Source organism: Mirounga leonina, unplaced genomic scaffold, assembly GCF_011800145.1.
Source record: "Mirounga leonina isolate KUSES-001 unplaced genomic scaffold, KU_Mleo_1.0 Mir_200, whole genome shotgun sequence".
Taxonomy (NCBI): Eukaryota; Metazoa; Chordata; class Mammalia; order Carnivora; family Phocidae; genus Mirounga; species Mirounga leonina.
The window spans coordinates 29503445-29523190 of record NW_023270503.1 but is presented as its reverse complement, the minus strand read 5'-3'; the positions used below and the strand labels follow the sequence as shown (position 1 = coordinate 29523190).

General features: G+C 57.8%; 3 protein-coding genes across 8 annotated transcripts in view; 1 reads left to right on the top strand and 2 right to left on the bottom strand.

The window, feature by feature from the left end:
• Positions 1-285: 285 nt before the first annotated feature.
• On the bottom strand, positions 286-2459 carry HEXIM1 (HEXIM P-TEFb complex subunit 1). Its single transcript, XM_035027324.1, has one exon. The coding sequence runs from the start codon at positions 1752-1754 to the stop codon at positions 675-677; it is 1080 nt and encodes a 359-aa protein (XP_034883215.1). The 5' UTR covers positions 1755-2459; the 3' UTR covers positions 286-674.
• A 4074-nt stretch (positions 2460-6533) lies between these two features.
• ACBD4 (acyl-CoA binding domain containing 4) lies at positions 6534-13170 on the bottom strand. Of its 6 annotated transcripts, XM_035027320.1 has the most exons (12): positions 13027-13170; positions 12749-12917; positions 12455-12626; positions 12220-12349; positions 11871-11991; positions 11715-11799; positions 11322-11442; positions 10983-11069; positions 10607-10677; positions 10441-10516; positions 9714-9844; positions 6534-7255 (listed from the first exon to the last, which is right to left on the bottom strand). In XM_035027320.1, the coding sequence occupies exons 4-12, from the start codon at positions 12305-12307 to the stop codon at positions 7133-7135; spliced, it is 903 nt and encodes a 300-aa protein (XP_034883211.1). In that variant the 5' UTR covers positions 12308-12349; positions 12455-12626; positions 12749-12917; positions 13027-13170; the 3' UTR covers positions 6534-7132. The 6 variants fall into 6 exon arrangements, with proteins under 6 accessions (XP_034883211.1, XP_034883209.1, XP_034883210.1 ...); XM_035027318.1 differs by lacking the exon at positions 13027-13170 and having other exon boundaries at positions 6534-7258; positions 10441-10519; positions 12749-12854; XM_035027319.1 differs by lacking the exon at positions 13027-13170 and having other exon boundaries at positions 6534-7258; positions 12749-12854.
• A 1236-nt stretch (positions 13171-14406) lies between these two features.
• Positions 14407-19746, top strand: part of PLCD3 (phospholipase C delta 3) — an 18051-nt gene continuing 12711 nt past the window's right edge. The window contains exon 1 of the mRNA XM_035027484.1: positions 14407-14727. Coding sequence (XP_034883375.1) covers positions 14589-14727 — 139 coding nt within the window. The 5' untranslated portion in view covers positions 14407-14588. The remainder of the gene's footprint in view (positions 14728-19746) is intronic.

The following is a 19746-nucleotide window of genomic DNA, read 5'->3' as shown; positions in this document are numbered from 1 at the left end:
ACACCCAACACTGGTTTCTTTCTCCAGCATCAAAAAAAGAAAACCAAGGCACTAGAAAGCGAGCACACTTAGGTATTGAAGATAATTAATCTTTATATTTTGCCTGAACTGTATATTTAGCACACTAAAACCCATTCAAGGGAGAAATCAGCAAATTGAAAACTGTCCCATTAAAGATTGTTTTTTGCAAACTTACCAACTTAATGATTTCTTTACCCCCCCAATGCAATCACTTAAAATAAATCACTATTTTGAATTAGCTCTAGAAATCACACTGAAACTATGTTACATTTACAAATATTAAATTTATTATAGCTAGAATGAATTTAATGGTTCTCAGATTTGGCCACCTTATAGCTCCGTTTAAGGAGGGGATTTTTTAACAGAAAAATGCATTATAACTTGGTCAAGTTACTTACACATTAAAAAAAAAAAAAAAACTTCTAAAAAGAAAACAAGAAAAGCAACCCTTCAGTTTCACATAATTAAAGAACAGGAGAAAAGCACGCAAGCTACATCATAGCTAAATTTACCAAACCAACCAAAGCCGGGGGGATTTGCTCTTCTGATTATTGTCATAAAAAGGTCCACTGTCTTATATACACATGTGTATAATGTTACATTCCATCACTGTAAAAAGTCCCCTTTGCCCCCTCCCCCCAAAAAGTTTCAGTCTAGTCTCCAAACTTGGACAGCGGCGCTCGCTCCTGCTGCCGGTGCAGTTCGTTCTCCGTCAGCAGCTGGAGGTTCTCGGCGCGCAGCCGGTCCAGCTCTAGCTCCAGCTCCCGCACACGCGCGTCGTCGCCGCCCAGCCGCTTGCTTTCCAGCCGCAGCCGGTTATTCTCGTCCTCCATGCGCGAGAGGCACTTCTCCAGCTCCAAGTACTCCTTGATGAGCTCCTGCTTGCTCATGTTCTGCAGACTCTCCGCGTGGTACCGCTCGTAGGTCTCCGAGAAGTCCCGCTGCAGAAACTCGCTGCCGTCTCCTCCCATCCCGTCGCTGCCCCCATCCTCCTCGCCCGCTTCTTCCATGAAGTCCTCATCGCTGGTGTCGTCGGATTTGGCAGCGGCCCGCTTGGGGTAGAGACCGGTTTTGAGATCCGGCTCCTCTTGGTCGTGATCATCCATGAGGAACTGCGTGGTGTTATAGGGTGCGACAGGCTGGCCCTTGGCGAACATCTCAGCTCGAATCCTTGAAGCTCGCAGGCTCTGTTTCTCGTCGAACTTTTTCTTCTCCTCCCAAGTCAGCTTGTAGTACGGTTTCCAATGCCGCTTCTTCTTGGAGGGGCGTCTCCTATGTTTTTTCTTGCCCAGCTGTCTCTGCTGCTGTCCCCACGCCTCCTCGCCCCCTGCAGCAGGAGCCCCCAACTTGTTGGCCTCGGAATCATGACATGGCTGTGCGAGAGGCTCGGCCTCGGGCCTCGGTTCCCCCCCAGCCGCCGGCGGGGGGGCTCCGCCAGCGGACAAGTCGTCCCCATTCTGGCCCTTCTTGCTTGCTTGCGGGCAGCTAGGTTCTGGACAGACGGGGGTCTGCAGGAGAGGCGGCTGCGGCTCCAAGCTCCCTTCCCCCTCCTGCCCCGGACGGCCACCCGACTGGGGGGACGCTCTCGATTGCCACCTACTGTCCTCCTCGGGCACCCGCTCCTCCGCGCCTGGGGGGCGATCGGGGTTCCGCTCATCATGAACAGCAACAGCACCTGTACAGTTGCTAGTTTGAGGCTGGTGCTGGTATTCTGACAAGAGTGGCTCGGCCATGACTAATAGAGTCCTCTTCTCGAAGTTTGAAAAATTTTGGCTGTAAGTCCTTAAGGAAAAAAGCGGTTTTTCTTTTCTTTTAAAAAATGTCCAGCAGAGTCCTCTTCGGTCTGTAATTCCTGCAGTGACGCCTTTAGCCAGTCCTTCTGTAAACAAACTCCAATTGCAACTTGGGAGAGCTCAAGTCAGTAAAGGGTTAAGTGCCCACAGCGCGGCCAGCTAGCGGGTCCAAGGGGTGCAGCAGCAGTAACAGTACGTAATGTGCAAAGGGGGTGGACCTCAAGCCTCCCCGCAGAGCGCCCCCACGATCGAGGAGTTGGTGGGCAAGGAGATGAGGTTAAAGTCCAACGGGTTAAACCCAGCCCCGAAGGGGTTAAAACTACCCGATGACGCTGCCTCCGAGGGGCCGAATCCACAAAGGGTTAAATCCCCTGCCGCAGCGCCCACAAGGGGTTAAAGTCCCAGAGCCACCTCCTCCCACTTCCACGGGTGTCGCTCCAACCCGAGCTCCCAGTTCCCTAGGCCCGGCCGGAGCCTCAGCCGAGGACAGACAAACTCATCTCCCCTTTGGCTCGATGCTCGGCTCAGCTCAGATCTCCACCGCCTCCTCCTCTTTTCCCCCCTCCCTCCTCCCCCTTCCGACAGCAACTCTTCCGCCTCCTCCCCCAACTTCCCCTCCCAACCTGCCTCTCCACCTGCCAACTTCCAACTGCTGCCTCCCAGCCCTCTGCGCCCCTTTTATATAGAAGCCTGTCCGCCCCGCCCATGCGCATGCGTAACGGGGTCCCCGTCTCAGGAAGCTGGGAGTCGTAGTTCCCATCCCTCAGGCCCGCCGTCCTCGCGCGCCGTGCGACGTAGCCAATCCAAGAACGCGTAGGGGGCGACTTCCAGGCCGCCTCCTTCCATCGCACAGCCCTCGCTAGAGAAACGTGAGTGACCATTGGCCAGGAGTCACACGTCTCGCCGAAGAAGGAAAGCCAATCGCAGAGAAGATGGGGCGGGCTTTGGACCATACCATTCTGCTTCAGGAATACGAGAAGATTCGATGGCCTCTGAGGGCCTACACAGAATATTTTTATTAAAAGGTGCGTTTTAAAGGGTATTATCGTATTCTATCCTCAGCGGAAGGGTTCCGAAGGTCATAAACATTTGTTAGCTAAAGCAAAAATGGTTTATTCCTAAAAAGTAGTCCCTACAGTGTAAAAGAGGATTAAATCCTATAAAGAGAGATGTTGGCCTATGGCTAATAACTCTCGATTCTTAAGATTACAGGAATGGCTGCAACGTGTGTGTGGTTAATGCCTGGGACTGACATTTGCGGAAGGATATCGTGAACGTATTTTGAAAAAAACGAAAAGCGTATGAAGAAGTAAACAAATGAAGAATAAAAAGTGCCGCCTTAAAGGGACAGTGTGACTGCATTAGTGCAGCAAGCCTGGACTAGGCCTTGGAGGATGAGAAGGCAGGTTCGAGTCCCGGGTGATTTCCACCCTCGGATTGGCCTTGGGACCGCTGGACGAAAGTGGCCGAGCCCCAGTCCCGGCCTAGTCTTTCAGGGCCACGGCCGCCCCAGGACCAGTGCAAAACGGTGGGCCGGTGGGCCGTGACCGAGCCTCTCGCCCGGGCGGGGATCTGGAAAGCGCGGGGTGTGCACCTGGGGCTCCCAGGAGACCCGGGGTGGGAAGGCCTCGCCCCCGGGCCTCAGCTTCTGTCGAAGAAAATGGCCTCCTGGGGCCGACCGGGAACCTTTCCTGAGCTCAGACAAGGCAGTCCGGGCCAGATGATGGACCTCTTTGTGGGGAGGTGGGGGAGAAGGTTCAAAATTAATTCTGAGTTTAAATAATCAACCAGTCTCTCCATCCATAGAGGCTCTTCTCATCAGTGGGCGCTGGGCAGCACCGGGAGGGAACGGAGCCAAAGAAAGAGAAGGTCTTGCCCAGAAATGGGGGCAGGGGGATGCTGGCCCAGGACTTTGGGGGTAGACTCATGGGGGAGGGAAGGTGACACAGTCTCCTTGAAAAAATTCTCCAGATTCCAAGCTCCAGCCCAGAGGACAGGGCCGCGGAGTAGCCTAAACTCTCCGCTGTAATCATTTAGGCCAAAAATCTCAGTGTAGTAACAGCCTCTCCCTCTTACCACACACCCGTGACCCATTCTTATTTCTTTCTTAATAGCAACATCTTACATCCTGGCCTCTTTCTAACATATAACACTTTTGTACAATCATTTGACCCCACCACAGCCCAGTGAGTTAGGGTAGGAATGACTGTCTCCATTTTAGAGATAAGAAATCTCTGAGACTCCGAGAAATGAAGTGACTTGTCCAAGGTCACATGACAACTAAGTGGCAATTCTTGCTAGAACGAAGGTCTTTTTGACCCTCGTGTCATTTTTCTTTCACAAACAAAATTCTCTTTTTTCTCAGGAACTTTGGATTTAGTTCCTTTCTATTTCCAACAGCTTCAGCCTAATTAAAGCCCTCGTTTCTTCATTTAGTAAACATTTATTAGGAAGGAACAATGATGAATAAAATGTCATCCTTGCACATGGACAGTGTGGAGAGGCCATTAAACCACTGTGAGTCAAAACGACAAATGAAGAAAATCCTGGCAAGGAGCTTGTGAGCCAAGCTGCTCAGGAGTTGGGAATTAGGGACAGGATTCGTGGGGGACATGTCTTCTTGGCTCTCTAGGAAGGATGAAGGGTTTTTAGGCCCAGTAGCATGAAGAAGGACGTTCTATAAAGAGCAAGCGTCATGTCCAAAGAAAGGACTTGTCTGGGAACTCAGGAATGGTTCCATGGGGAGGTGGTGATGGGCATCCCCCAAGGGAGAAGCAAGCAAGAGTGCCTCTGGGGGCACATCCACCTGTTTTGAAATTGACCACTCCAGTCCCTGGGCTTCCGAGAAAAGCCTGCCCTTCTTTGTGCTCCTTCATCAGTCATGCAGGAGACTCCTGTGAGCAAGAGCTCCCCCTCACACCGCCAGCTCCCTGAGGAAAAGAGGTTTTGCAGAGAACTTGAATGGGAGTCAGAGATCTCTTTATTGTTACCACATTTTCAGACTCCAGAGGACTCCTGGGTACCCTCATTCAGGGGGATTGAAAGGTAACAGCTGAGCCCAGCCACCCTTAGTTTATTGAACAGGGCTCATTTGTCATGTGTGGGGAGCGGAGGGCAGAATGATAGGTTGTGGAATTCTAGAATTCTGTCAAACAAGAGGCCAGGCACCTTGATACTAGCTGAGTTTCAACCCATTGCCGGGCATTTTACATGTCCTGGGCATTTAAAACCCAGGACTGGGAACGCCTGGGTGGCTCAGTTGGTTAAGCATCTGCGTTCGGCTCAGGTCACGATCCCGGGGTCCTGGGATGGAGTCCTGCATGGGGCTCCCTGCTCTGCAGAGAGCCTGCTTCTCCCTTTGCCTCTACCTGCTGCTCCCCCTGCTTGTGCTCTCTCACAAATAAAATCTTAAAAAACAAAACCAAAAACCCCAGGACTGCCTTATAATGAGATCTTCATCCTCATTTTACAAACAAGGCAACCCAGGTTCAGAGCAGTTACGAAGCTTGCCCAAGTCCCACACCTAGTTGTGTGCCCATTCCTGCATCCCCAGCACCGCTTTGGTCCCACCCCTGCTGGGGTCCAGCTTTAGCACAAGGGTTTATTCAGTCTCTCCTGTGCCCCTGGGCTGGATCAGAGAGCACCAGGGCCTGTGTGTCTGCCCCGAGGGACGCCCTCCCCACCTTGAGAGAAGGACTGACGGAGTGACTTGAGGCTTCCAGTGGGTCGAATGATAGCCAGCCTCAGGTAGTGGTCAAGGCCCGGAGCGAATAGAGGGAACTCAGGGGTTTAAGGGTTTCCAAGAAGGGGCCTTCAGAACTGCCTCTTCCTCACCGAGGGCAGGAAGGTCCTGGGGTCCAGGGGGTGGCAGCTGCAGGGGTTCAAGGCTGCTGTGGCCCTCCGCAGTTGGGGCTCCTGGCCAGTGGCCTCTCACGCGCTAAAACTAGGAGGCGCTCAGAGTGGCGAGTTCCCCACCGAATACGGGCCACTGCTGGAGCCAGAGGGGCCCGAGGCGAAGGGGGAGGGGACGCGACAGGGTTGTCGCAGACCAGCGAGAGACCAAGGCCGCCAGGCGGTGGGAAAAAGAAGTTCGGAGTCCGAGCAGCCGGCGGCACCCGCAACTCTGTGCCCACGCGGGCGCTCTGCCCACCCCGACGGGGGCTCCCCGCGCCCGGCCCCGCCCCCACTCCTCAGGGCGGGGCGGGGACTAGGCTCCCGCTGGGTCTTGGCCTTCCAGAAAGTTCCCTGGGAAAGCCAGAGCGCGGAGGTCACGCCAGCTGTGGAGGGGGAAGCGGGCGGTGGGCACTTCCGGGGCCCCATCCCTGCGGCCCGCGCTCGACACAACGAGCAGCCGCCTTTCCCTCCGCGCTGGGACCCGGCCTCCGCCCGGGCCCCGCGGGCTTCCTCTCCTCCCCGCCCCCCAACCCCAGCTCGCCGGGCCTCCCCTCCGACGGGGCGGGGGGCGGGGCCGCGCCTGGGCCCCACCCCCCGGCGACAGCAGAGGGCCCCCGCGCCCCTCCCTCGGCCGCCCCGCCCGCCCCCCACCCCCGCCCCCCTCGGCCCCGGGCCCCTGTGCTCGCCGCTCCTGCTGCGGGCGGGGGGGGAAGACCGCCGGCCTCTCGGGACGGTCCTCGGGGGCGCTGGGGGAGGGGCAGGGAAGAGGCTTGTGCCTTGAGCGCCCAGACCCGGCTTCCCGCCTCACTCCGTGGGGACCCAGACGGCAGAAGATTAAGGTCTTATTTTATTTAGTGAAACATTCATTTGTAAGTGAATCTTCCGTGAAGACGTCCTGAGTGTGTGTGTGCGGGGGGAGGGAGGCCAGCAAAACGCAGCTCACTCCCCTCCCCGCCAACTCGGCCGGGCCTCCGGGCTTCCCTCCCTCAGCCTCTCAGCCAATCATTCTTCCAGGCCCCAGCCCAAGTCCCAACTTGCCCAAGAGCTGGCCCTCCACCCGGAGAGGCTGGGGTGGGAGAAGAGTCAGGTGATCCAGAGGGAGGGGAGGGCAGAGGCTGAGACCCGGCAGCCCCGCCCCCGAGTCACGGCCAACCCAGAACCCGGGACGTGCACCACTCTTACACCCTCACCAGGGAGCCTCGATGTTTGGGTGGGAGGGGAGAAGGCGTCCGAGTGAAGTCGCGGGGAAGGATGGGCTCTTAAATGCACCCCCCCCCCCATAAGGGAGCGGTGCAAAGGCAACACTGAGTCGTGGGGGGGACGCAGTTGATGCTGTTCTCCTAAACCCTAGGAAGGCTCAGGGCACAGCAGGACAGGTGGCTCATGGCCACCTTAGTTGGCTGCAGAGACCCCTCCACTGAGAGTCACCTCTTCTGGGTCCGAAACTGTCGGAAGAGCCACTGGACGATGAAGGGCCACAGGAGGAAGAAGAGCACCGTGGGACCCGAGAGCCTGAGGGGCCATGGCCGGGCACTGGGCGGGGTCCTCTGCTGCCAAGAGGGAGCGAGTCAGGGGCCAGCCCAGGCTTCAGCACAGACTGGGCCCTCCTGAGGAACCTGCTTCCAGAAGTAAGCGGGAGCTTCGTGTGGGGGAGCTGCCTCCCTAAGATTGTAAGAACGGGAGCAAAGAAGGCACTGCACCCAAATCTGCACCACGAAAAGGGAGGGGACCCTGGGGTTCCCAGTGTGTCCCTGACAGCTGACCTCCATTTCCCTCCCACATCCTCTGCCCAGGACAGTCCCAGGTGCCAAGGGGACTACAGGAGCTGCCTGGTGGAGAGACTGGCTTCCAGGCTGTCTCTTCTCGGCCACAAATCAGTGGCCCTGTTGGTGTGGCTTGAATACCCAGTATTATAAAGGATGTGCCACATACTTCAAATGGTGCTCAGATTTTCATTTCCAACTATCATCCTTTGCTAAAAGGAGCCCGGGCTCCTTGGAGAAGTGGCTAATTCCAGGTCTGGAGCAGGGAAGGTAGAGGTGAATGTGGGACATCTTGTACCAGAAAGCAAGGAAGCTTTTAAAGATTAATGAGGTCATGTTATGAGAACATAGGACCCAGCTTGAAAGGGTCTCCATTGACCAAAATTGTGACAGTGTAAGCATCACAAAGAATTAATTTCAGTTGACTGAAATACTGAATCTTTAAAATCCATTAGTCCATAATGATACTCAAAGTTGGAAATTTGTCACTATTGAGGTGGCTGTTAAATCAACTCCCTACTTTAAAATAGGTAATTAAAGAGAAAGAATTAAGCCTTTATTCTGCCTTTCCATAAGGCACTGTACTTCAGGGAACTGCTAGATGACGCGCTACAGAAAAGTGAAACCTAATATATGGTAAAGAAATAATAGAAATTAAAAATCAACATTTTTTCCAAATATTGATCCAGGCAAGGATTATCCATCAATTGTCAAAAATCATGTGGCCAGTGGGGTTAATGGGGAAGCTGGACATTCCCTGGCTCCAACGGTGATGGGATCCGACTGTCACCCCTTCATCTATGCTGGTGGTCCATGTAAGAATCATTTATGGTGGGACATCCAGATCTGTGTCCCCTGATGTGAAGAACATCACATCTGACATAATCTGGTCATGTAAACTAGCCACGAGGATGTAATCAGAAAGACCCAAAAAGGAACATTCTACAGGACCACTGCACTGGCCCAGTCCCGATAAGTCAGTAGCAAGGAAGAAGGGCTGGTCTGGATGAAAGGAGTCTTAAAGGACAGAGGACCCAAACGCAGCACGTTTTGACTGGACAGAGAAGCTGGCAAAGGCGATTTCAGGACAACTGGGGAGATTTCAGTTTGGATTGGGTGTTTGATAATATGAAGGACTTTGTGTGCTAAAATGTTGTCGTTTGGGCTAGGTACTAGAATGTTCTTATTTTTAGAGATGGAAAACCAGCTATTTCGGGGTGGAGTCTTTAAAATCTTCAGCATGTAAAATTAGCTAAAGGTCAAATAAGTAAATAAAGCCTCGAAGGGGTGGGCGTTGAAAGGTGAATCTGAGGAAATCCCTGTCACCCACATTGTCGAGGGGGTCAGGGGTCACCGAAGCGATCCCCCATATCCAGCAATTCAGCCGTCTCCTGCCCCCATGACCCCAGGCTTCTCAAGAACAGACCCACTCAGAGTCAGTGGTGAGTCCCAGCTTCGGAGGGAGACAGACCTGGGGCCACTCCCAGCTCCATCACTGGATGTTGTTAATAATAATAATAATAATAGTAACAATGGAGCCCATTGGAGAAGGCCTTCCTGGGCTGGGGGGGCATTATCTTATCTAATCCTCACAGCAGCTCTGTGAGGTTCCTCTGGGCTGAATTACCCAGCCTCTCAGAGCCTTGGTTTCCCCTTTGTAAAAGGGAAATGAAAAGCAAACCTAGTTCATCCGATGTGTGGATTAAATGAGATAATGTAAATCCTGTGTTTGGCACTCAGCGGGGGCTCCGAGAAGGGTGGCTGTGAGCCATGCTGCAGGAGCTCAGGAGCCCAGGTGTAAGGGGCAAGCAGATCTAGGAGAGGGGAGAGAGTGAGGGGTGCAAGGGCTGAACTGTTTGGGAGCAAACCCTAAATCTGGGAACGGAAGTCCTGACGAAGGGGCAACAGGGACCCCCAGCCCCAGTGCAAAGAGCACGCACACCCTGGCCTTCCAGACTGTTGGAATTAGCCCTCATGCTCAGTTTCTCTTCCAGCAGAGGGAGGTAAGAGCAGGAAAGGAGGGCCCTTCCCACTCTCCCTTCAGTCCCGCCCCCCCCCCCCCCCCCCCCCCCCGACTGCCCTGCTTGTGACACACACGAGTCACACCATTCTCTGCAGAAGTCAGAGATGTGGGCAGGTGGGGAGTTAGGACAAAAAGACGGAAGTGGCTCCATGAGGGGCCTGGAGTAGAGACCCGTAGCGTTCTGCCTCAATCTTGCCCTGGGCCTTGGGGGCAGCTCACCTGCTTGGGGAGGCTGGGCATGCTCTCTAGGCTCTGCAGTCTCCCCTGGACATCCCGCATGCTCTCTTGCAGTGCCCGAACTGTCCCCACCAGCCACGTGTCCAATTCCTGGGGCCCCAGCGCGCTGCCCTCTGCCGAGCACAGACACAAGGAACGGGGCTCAGGGGGCAACTCAGCTAGGGACAGGGTGGTGGCAGGCTGGGGCAGGTCTGGGGAAAAGTAATAGTAGAGTGCAGTCCCTTGTAAAGTGTGCCTTTTATAAAGTCCATTCGAGTGGCTGAGTAACAGGCTGCCACGGGTTTGAATCCCAGCACTGCCATTTAGCTGTGTGACTTTGGGTAAGTCAGAAACTTCCCTGAGCCTCATTTTGTCATCTGAAAATTGGGGGAAGAGGTCATTGCCTTCACAGGGCTACTCAATGACCTGCTTACTCAGAGGAAGAAAGGAAATAATATTTATGAAAGTACCCCTTAAAGGACATGGCACACTGGAAGTTCTAGAAGGAGACAGGACAGAAATCACTGTCCTTTGACAGTCTCACATGGGAAGCCTACAGAGAGGGGGCTGGGCAGGGACTTTGCCCATCCAGGCTGGTGTCTGGCTGTTTGGCAAGTGCCCAGTGCCAGACTTTGACCTCCGCCCCAAGAGGGCAGTCAGGGGAAAGCCTGGGGCACACCAGAACCAGAGGGAATGGCAGAAGCGGGTGAAGGGTCGGGCAAGGGCTCACCTTTCTCTGCAGGGAGCAGGGAGCTGTTTCTGGTGTCAGGCTCTCCTCCAGGGGCTCCCTTCTGCTCTGTCCAAACCTGCTGAGATGAGGCACAGGTCCAAGGGTGGGGGTAGGGCAGCAAGGGCCCAGTGGGGTGGGGAAGGCAGGGAATGATGGGTAGTCTCACCAGCTCAGGCTCCAGTTGCTCCAGGGAATCACAGAAAACCTCGGAGTCCAGGTCCCTAGGTGGCCGGGACTCTGGGCAAGGGGAGGTAACATTAGTGACAGAGGGAGGCTATAGAAGAAGGAGAGGGGTGTGCAATGGGGCAGAGGCAGCTGCTCAGGGGGCACTAGAGACAGGAGGCAGAGACAGGTCCCAGGAGTGAGGTCCTGGCACTGGAATCCCAGATCCTGCCCCCCGGCCTTTGCAAGCACAGGAGGTCTCAGTATCTGTGAGCATGAGGCGTGGCATCCAGCCTTCTCCCCTTACCCACCCCACGGGAAGCCCCCCACCCACCCCTGCTCTGGGTTTGGCTCTCTGTCCCTCCGGCCCAGGCACTGACCTGGACTGGGGGGTGCTGGTTCCCTGGGGAGGCAGGGAGGCTCTGGGGCAGCCCCAACATCTCCATTCAGTACCTGCTCCCTCCAACCTGCTGAGACATGGCACCCAGAGGTGGGGCTGGGAAGAGGCTGGTGCTTCCCAGTGAGATCAACCCCTGCTCCCCATCAGCTATGAGCTCTGCCTGAGACCCACGCCAGCAGGGGCACTGGGTGGAGTCCCTACAGGGACATCACCTGGAGCCCTCTGCCCCCAAATTCCCCCTCCAACTGAGCAGCCCCCTCTGCCTGGACCTAAGAAAATTCACTCAGCACTTGTGGAGCTCACAGCCTGGGGGCCTGACCTGTGACCCTTCTCAGGAAGGTTTCCGGGGGCCTCGGCATATCGGGGATCACCTGGTACAAGGGCTCGAAGTGAGCAAACATGTCCTCTGCCACCTCGCCCAGGGGCACTGTGTCGATCACCTGTGGGGGAGGGGGTCTGTTGGGTAGGGGCTGCTACCACTACCACTACCTACCACTGTCCTCCTATCCCCCCTTGAGCCAGGTCCCCTCCACCCTGCTCCTGCCCTGTCATGCCCCTCCACCCTGTGCCCCGTCAGGGACCAGAGACACGCATGGTTGGGGAGACAGCATGAAGGTGGTAATTCCTACAGGTGTGTCAGTGTGCAGGAAACATAATGGGGGTCAGCCCTGGAAAGGCTGGGGACAGAAAGAAGCCTGCAGCCTCTCCCTACCTTCTGAGCCACCAGCTTCATCTCAGTGATGTAGGCAGACATGGCCTCCTCCCTGCTCATCTTGCCCAGGCTGTTCCAGGCATCCCTGGGGGGCAGAGAGCTGTGAGAGGCTGGTTGACAGCTGAGGCTTGTTTGCCCGGCCGGTAGGGAGCTCACCACTTATATCGTCCGATTGGGTCCCAGAACCCAGGCCGGGGGACCAGGCAGGGTCCCATGGTAGCTTGCTTGTAGTAGCTGTAGAATCTCAGCATCTCTTCGTAGGAGGGGCGGTAAGAGCCTGGGCAGAGGGGTGGGAGTGGAAGGCAGAGCATCATCCTCAGGGAGATGGGATGAACCACCCTTGTAATGGGTAGAGATGGCGAGGGCTCCGACCCAGCGGGACAGGGGCAGGAGGCAGACGAGATCCCCAGGGCAGCCCAGGCAGGGACTTATCTGCATCAACTGCAGGGATCAGAGGCAGACCCCAATCTTCTTGACCCCCAAATGCAGGTCCCCGTGCCCTCACCATTCTTAGGCAGGTTCTGAATGACACTGACTGCGGCCTGGAACTGTTTCTGGCAGTCTGGTTCTGGGCTTTCATTCTCGGTACCCATACCCAGCGGCTCCGAGCCCTGGGGACCCACTTTTGAGCGACTCTGCAAGAACAAGCCTCCGTGTGAGCAGACCTCCACGGTCCACCCCGGCACACACCTCCGTAAACCACTGATCCACTTTCCAGAGGAGCAAACAAAGCTCTATACCTGAGTGAGTGAGACACCCCGAGAGGTCACAAGCTGCGGCTGAAAAGACTCCTTTTCCAACCCCAGGGGAGCGTGGGTGGGGCCCGGGTGGGCGGAGAGGACCCCGGTGGGTGGGTGGAGGCAGGTGCCAAGGGTCGCTGTCCCTCCCTCTCTAGATGCACCTCTCCAACTCCTAAACAGGAGAATGGGCAAGCCAAGAGGAGTCAGGGCGGGGCCAACAGTCTCCCACCCTGGTCCCCCACCCGCTCTGCCCTGGGGTCCCCTACCCCAGCCGCTCGGCCATCAGGCACTCACCCTGCAGCGCCCACTACCCGGACTTGGGCGCTCTGTCGCCACTAGGCCCGCGGCTTCCGACTGACCTCCGGGCCCAATCTGACCGGGATGTGGACGCCGGGGGGAATTTAAGCCAATGAGAGAGCCCGTTTCAGCTTCTTCTTCTATCCCTCAACCACTCAGCGCGGTCCTTTCAAGATAATGCAAATAGTTTAGCTGTGCGTCTCCCAATCAGTCGAGGCGGATCCGCCGGCCGGCTCCCCGACCTTGTGGGGGCCAGAGGAGGGAGGAAGCGCCACCTGGTGGACATTGTGAAACGACGCGGAGTCCTCGCGCCCCCTGGTGGAAGCCCGCGTCTGGCAGCTGAACCCAGGTCCTGCAGAACCGAGCGACTCAACTCAGTTCCCCCGACCCTTCTAGGCGCTGGGGATAAAAAAAAAAAAAAAAAAAAAAGGGAGCCATGCCCTGGAGGAAGAGGAGGTGCTGGAGGAGGGGCACTGGAGCTGAGTTTTGGAACACGTAAGTGTACGCCAGGAGAAGAATGAGGAAGGTCATTCCTGGAGGAAGGAGTTGCAGGATCAAAAGTACAGGAAGAGTATCCCGAGAGGGGTGAGGACCCAAACCAGTAGGCCGAACCTCTCGGTCGAGGATATTTGAAAGTGGGCTAGAGCACGTAGGTGGCAAATCTAGGTCCTCGGGAATTAAGCTTTCTCTTTGAGGTGCCACACTCTTGGCCGCCGCCGAGGGGCGGTGTGCTCCCGGCTCTCCGCACCCAACCTAGGGCAGTTGCAAACCCTAACAGGGTTAGTCTCCTGCCATCCCCCACTTCGAGCACGGATAGTCTGATGGTTTCACATATGGCAAGTGAACACATGAGGCGGTCACCAGGACCCACACTCGACGTTGACCCACAGGCTGATGTCCCGGACCTCTACACAGGGTGCGACGGCCTTCCCGGGGCAATCGAACGCCCCCTGGGGCGCCAACCCAGCCAAGCCTCGAACCCCGAACCGAGTTCAGCCGGGTATTCTAGACTTAGTGCCACCCCATCTTCCCCAGCTTTGAGACTTCTGCCACTGAGGGACCAGCAACTGGCCTGGCTCGGAGAGGGTTAATCCTATGACGTCACAGCAAAGGCTTCCTACCCCCACCCATCCCTCCCCCCTCCCCCAACCCTCCACTTTGGGCTGCCCTCCCGCCTGGCTCAGCTCTCGGGGTTCTCTCGGCTTTCCAGGCCGGCCCGAGGACCCTTGGCCCAGCACGAGCCGCCCCGCAGACTCGGTCCCCTGTCTGGCTCCCTCCTAAGGCCTCCCGGCGGGACAGGGAAGGAAAAGATGGAGAGGGGTCCTGAGTCCGCCTCGAGTCAGGATCCAGAGAACGGAGTGTCTGTGGCAGAGGACAATCCTCGCCCCTCCGCTGGCCCCCCACCCCCCGAATAGAGGCTCGGGTCACCGGTGGGGCCGGGAGCCGAGGACCGCTTGGAGAATGCGGAGGCGGACTCGCGAGCGGCGGACCGACGCGGAGGCTCGGGGGGACGCAAGCCGGCCCCCGTCCCTTCCCACACCTCGCGGAGGACACACCTCCCGGCCTGGGGTCCCCCCGCCCCCCGCTCCCCGCCACCGCCCCGCACCTCCCCCGGCGCCGTCCTCGGCCCCGCCCCTCCCCTGCCGGGCCCTCCTTCTCCCGACCTCGTCCCTCCTTCTCTCCCCGCTCCCGACACCACCTCTCTCCCACTCCCTCCGGGCGCCGCTAAGTTTCTGCGCTCGGGACCGCGCGTAGAGCCGGGGCCGGGCCGGAGCGGCGCCCCCGCTGCCTTGGCCTCGAGCGCAGACCCCCGGCCCGGCCCCGGCCCCACCGAGCCATGCTGTGCGGCCGCTGGAGGAGCTGCCGCCGCCGGCCCGAGGAGCCCCCGGTGCCGGCCCAGGTCGCGACGCCCGTCGCGCTCGCGTCCCCGGACGGCGGCAGCAAGAGGCCCGGGCTGCGGGCGCTGAAGAAGATGGGTCAGTGACGGACGGGGGCGTGCGGGGTGGGCGCGGACTGCCGCGGGGGGCCGCCTGGGACGGCGGGGGTGTGCGGGCGAGCCGTCGTGGGCTTCCCGGGCGGCGGGGGTCGGAATGCCAGCACCGTTCCGGCTGGGGGGTCGCACCTTCGGTCACCCGACGTTCCGGGGCCGAGCGAGGCGCGCCGGTGGCCTTCGCTGCCCACCAGGAGGCGCCCGCCGGGCGTGCTGGAGTGGGAATTTGGGCGCCGGGCGAGGATCGGGGTCCCGGCGGACCTGGTGCATAGAGTGGGGGAGACAGGCTGGGGGTGTCCCTCACCCGCCTCCCCAGCGCCCTGGGCCTTCCAGGGTCCGCGGGCGCCCCGGGCACCCTGGGTTCTTGGCCGCCCTTAGGGGGGCAGGGGAGCTGGGGAAGAGGCCAGCCCCTCAAGCCAGTCCTCCAGCCCTGCAGCCCCCACAGGGGTTGCAGCAGCGACGCAGCACTGGTAGGACTGGTCGAACTGGTGAGAATACTGTCCTTAAGTCAGAAAGGCAGAGTCTCAGGTTTGGGGGACGTGACTGCAGGGAAGGAACGTATGTAGGCTGTGGCTCATTAGGCATCTCCCAGAGTCCGACTGCATCGGGTGGTCACAGAGGCGGCATCACCCAGTCTTCCTCACTCTCCGGAGAGGTACCTGGTGTGATTCCCATTTCACAGATGAGGAAACTGACTCAGAGAAGTGGAAGAATTTGTCAGTGGCCACACAGCTAGTTAAGGGCAAGGGCTGGCATGGAGGCTGTGCGCCTCCACACTGCCGAAGGGACCGCTCAGAGCCTGGGCAAAGTGTGGCCGACTGGGAGTGGGGAATGTGTGCGAGTGTTGTAGAAAACGTGCCGTACCATGAAACTGGAACGGTGTGTTCGAACTGCTGTAGGTAAATAGTTAATGATGGAGAGGTGGGTGTGGGGCTGGGGGAACAGGGCAGGGCTGCCCAGGAGACCAGTGTGGATCTTGGGGCAGAATTCAGGGGACCGATTGCCAGTCTTGCCTTCTCTTTGTCACTGCCCCCCACCTTGTTCTTACTTCTACTTCCTGTCACTCATGCGATCTGAATTGACTGAGCTCTGTCCATGTTCTGAGCACTGAACCTTGCACTCTCCTTACGGAGACATAAGACACATGATCTCCGCCTTACCCTCCAATCATTCGTGCATTCGGCAGACATCTATTGAGTGCCTATAGTATGCTCTGTCCTGGGATTCAGCAACAAATAAGACAGACACAGTTCTGGCCCTTTAGAGAATGGAGGCATCAGCAAGGAGGGCAGACAATGAGGCAAAGAAACCATACTAGGAAGGGAGGGGACAAATTAGATGCTGGGGAGCCGGCGAGGGCCCAGGCTGCACCCCAGAGCCAGAGGGAGACTGGAGCGAGGCGTGGGGGAGAGGCAGGTGGGGGCCCGATCCTCAAGGCCTCTCCTTATAGAGTTATGGATTTGCCCTGGGGACAGCAGGAGCCCCAGAGGGTCTCAGGTAGGAGGAGGGGAGGCAGGGCTCAGGCAGAGTAGAGGCACGTTGGACGAAGGCAGGGGTGAATCAAAGAGAACCATAGGAGGGAGGCTGAGGAATCAGTTGGTCAAGCTATGGTGGTGCTCGGACTTGGGCCGGCGCAGCCGAGTTCGATTCTAGAACCATCTAGGAGGCGGACTGGGCTGTACTCTGCAGTTGGTGGGATCTGAAAGGTGTCTCTGGTGGGTGGCAGTGTCATTCTCTGGGCCTTGGGGAGAGGAGGATGGCCGTGGGGAGTTGAGGTGCCACCGAGACATCCGGGGCTGGTGTGGGGCCGGAGAAGGAGAAGCAGAGGTGGCGGATGCTGTGGGAGGCCTGGGGTGCTGCCCCCACATACCCACCTGCTTCTTCATTCCACACACGTTTGCTTAGCCCTGTCAGTGTGTCGTGGACCTGTGCCAAGGGCTGGGGCCACGGAGATGAATATCACAGCACTTTGCCCTCGGGGAGCACACAGTTTAGTAGCAGGAGATACTCGCGGACAGGTAATTACAGGCTGAGCCCAGGACTCACCCTCACGGCATGAGTAAAGCTGCATGGGGGCATCCCATCCTAGGGACACTGGCAGGACCCGTGTGGGTGTCAGAATGTCACCTGGGCTGTCCTCCCCTCCCACCGCTGCCCTGTCCTGCTGAGTGACTGCCGAGAAAGGAATGTCCAGTTTCTGGGGAATGCCCCTTCCCCAGGCCTCACTGACTCCAGGAACAGGGTGGACTCACAAGCCAGGTGTCCCGGGGCCCAGCCTGTCAGGCCATCAGGGCCAGGCCCACCACCCAGGGAGCTGCCACCACCACAGCTGCCGGGACTCCTCCCCAGATGGCTCTCAGCGCTGTCCCCTGTCACGGTCATGGCCACACCCCTTGAGCTAACAGACAACAGATTTTATTCCAGGTCAAGAGACTAGGGCAGGGAGTGGCTTGGAGGTCAAAGGCTCAGAGGAGCCCGAGGGAAAGAAAGGGCTTTTGGGGTCATCTTGAGGGGGAACTGGGACGATGGGGAGGAGGGAGGAACACCACCTCCTGTCCCCCCCTTCCCCCCGGGGTTGCAGGCTTAGCTGTCCCCAGGAAGCCAGGGAATAGCTGGAGAGGAGCTCAGTGAGTACCTGCGGAGCCAGACGGAGTGCTCGGCTTGCTGAGCTTGCGTCTGGCAGGAACCTGCTTAATCCTTGGCACCCGGAGGAGACGCTGCTGCGGGCCTCACAGGGCAGATCAGCTGGCGGGGGGGCGGGGGGGGCGGTAGTCTCCAGCCCGAGGCCCACATGGCTAAGAGGCAGCCGCCAAAGCCTAGGTTTCAATGTTGGGCTCTTTATTGCCAGAATTAATGAATACTAATTAACACCTTTATAACACTGAGTGGGGGCTTTTCACCTATTAACTCCTTTAATGCTCACAATTGTATGAGGTATGTGGTACCATAAGCCTCATCTTACAAATGAGAAACTGAGATTGGAGAAGTTCAACGCTGAGAAGGAGCTAAGAGAGGATTTGAACCCAGGCGTCTGGCCCGAGGTCCAAACTCCTATCACAGTGAGGGAGTGAGCGATCTGTGCCTGGACGTGGCCTCCTCTCCCCGACAGAGGCCCTGCCAGCCCCTAGACCTGTCCTCATAGGCTTACCACATAAAGTACAGGCTGCCCCGTTAAACGTGAGTTTCAAATAACAGATCATTTGGGACAAACTCATACTAAAACATCACTTGTTGTTTATCTGAAATGTGAATGTAACTGGGCATCCTGAATTTTATCTGCCAGCCCTATCTCCCCAGAGCCCCTGACGCTCCGCCCTTGCCCCTAATCCTCCCGGTGAGCAGAGCTGAGTGGGCAGAATCCCGTTGCCTCTCCTCCCCGGCCCGCACGCATCCACCAAGTGCCACGGGGGCCAGAGGGCTCTCCCTATGGCCTGCCCAAGATGTCTCCTGCAGGGTGAGTGGGGCTGCCGTGCGTGGAGGTGGCAGGTGGGGGTCCTGGCAGGTGCCTGGCCTGGTGGGAGGGAGAGTTGGGCGGCCGTGCTGGCTAAGCCGGGGCATGCCAGGCAGGACTAGGGGGCTGGCCCGGTCATGCCGTGTGGCCTCCCTCACCTCTCCTCCTTCTTCGGCTCTGGGGAGGCCCCCTCCTACGACCGCTGCCCCCCAGATCGGCTTCACGCCTGTTCTGGCCCTGCCCGGAAGGATGCTGCCACCATCAGGAGCACTGGGTCCGGCCAGGGACAGGGGAGGCACCGCCTGCCTTTTCTGACTGTGTTGACTCTCCCAGGAATGTTACGGACTCTGGCGCTGAGCTCCACTGGGCCCTGGCGCTGGGTGTGGCAGCCAGCCCTGGCGAGGGGGGACAGCCTTGGTACCTGAAGAGCTGGGGCTGCCTGCTGGCTGGCGAATTAGGCTGGGAAGGGGTCTGGGACCCCTCACCATCGCGTGTTCCCTCCCAGAAGCATCGGTAAAAGCTTCTCTTCCTCTCCTCCCCCACTTGGCATGAAGCTATACGCTGTTGCTATTCGCTGCATTCTCACATTCCTGCTGGAGCCCCGGGTGCCCTTCCTGAGTGTGCAGAGCACGCGCACACACCCCTGCACACTCCCCTTGCTCGAGACCTACCACTGTCACGCCCTGCTGCCTACATATTACCCCTCTTGTCTACACTCGCTGTAACCCCACAGCTCACCCACGCTCACCCCCACCGATGGCCAGCTCTGGCCTCTGCCCACCACCACACGGCCACGGCCCCTGCGTCCTTCCTGGCCTGGGTGACCCACACTGTTGTTGGCACACGCAGCTTGCCCTCTCATAATTCCAGTGGCCCATCTATGAAAACAGGCCGGGGGTGGGGGGTGGGTGGGTTGAGGATCAGGGATGGACCTGGCCTCCCCCTGGCCCTTCCAGCCCTGCCACTGAGAACAGCCTCCTGCCCCCGGCCTTGGCCCCTGACACAGAACTGCTCAGGCCTCAGACCACACACAGACCAAACTGCCCAGGCTGAAGGTGATAGTCGGGAAACCGGGCTGTCCATTTCTCACCTCCCCCTGGCCCGTCTCTGGGGGCTGAGATAAGCAGTTGGCCTAGAGAAGGTGTCTGAGCCCCAGCTGACAACACTGAACTGGGCTGGAGAAGGGCCCCGCTGGAGACCACGAGACTGAGGAGGGCAGATGTGTGGGAATACCTGGGCCCCTCTTCCCTCCCCGGCCCCCGCCTCACTTTATTATGATTTAGTGAGTGCCCACTGCGGGCCAGGCCCTAAACTGAGCGCCCCTGCGCGTTAGCCCCCAATTCTCAATGCATTCTGGATCCACCACCTACAGACTCAGGACCCTGGATACGTTAGCTGCTCTGTTGGACAGCTTTATTGAGATATTAATTCACATATCATACAGTTCACCCATTTAAAGCATACAGTGGTTTCTGGCCCATTACGTTACTATTTTTTTTTTTTTAAGATTTTATTTATTTATTTATTTGACACAGAGAGAGAGAGAGAGAGAGA

Coding starts and splice junctions, on each gene's coding strand:
- ACBD4 (XM_035027317.1), bottom strand. CDS start 12,307: ATGGGTACCGAGAATGAAAGCCCAGAACCAGACTGCCAGAAACAGTTC. Junction 10,678..10,982: donor ACCAGCACCCCCCAGTCCAG/GTCAGTGCCTGG, acceptor CCCCTTGCCCAG/AGTCCCGGCCACCTAGGGAC. Junction 9,845..10,440: donor CCTGCTCCCTGCAGAGAAAG/GTGAGCCCTTGC, acceptor TGTGCTCGGCAG/AGGGCAGCGCGCTGGGGCCC.
- HEXIM1 (XM_035027324.1), bottom strand. CDS start 1,754: ATGGCCGAGCCACTCTTGTCAGAATACCAGCACCAGCCTCAAACTAGC.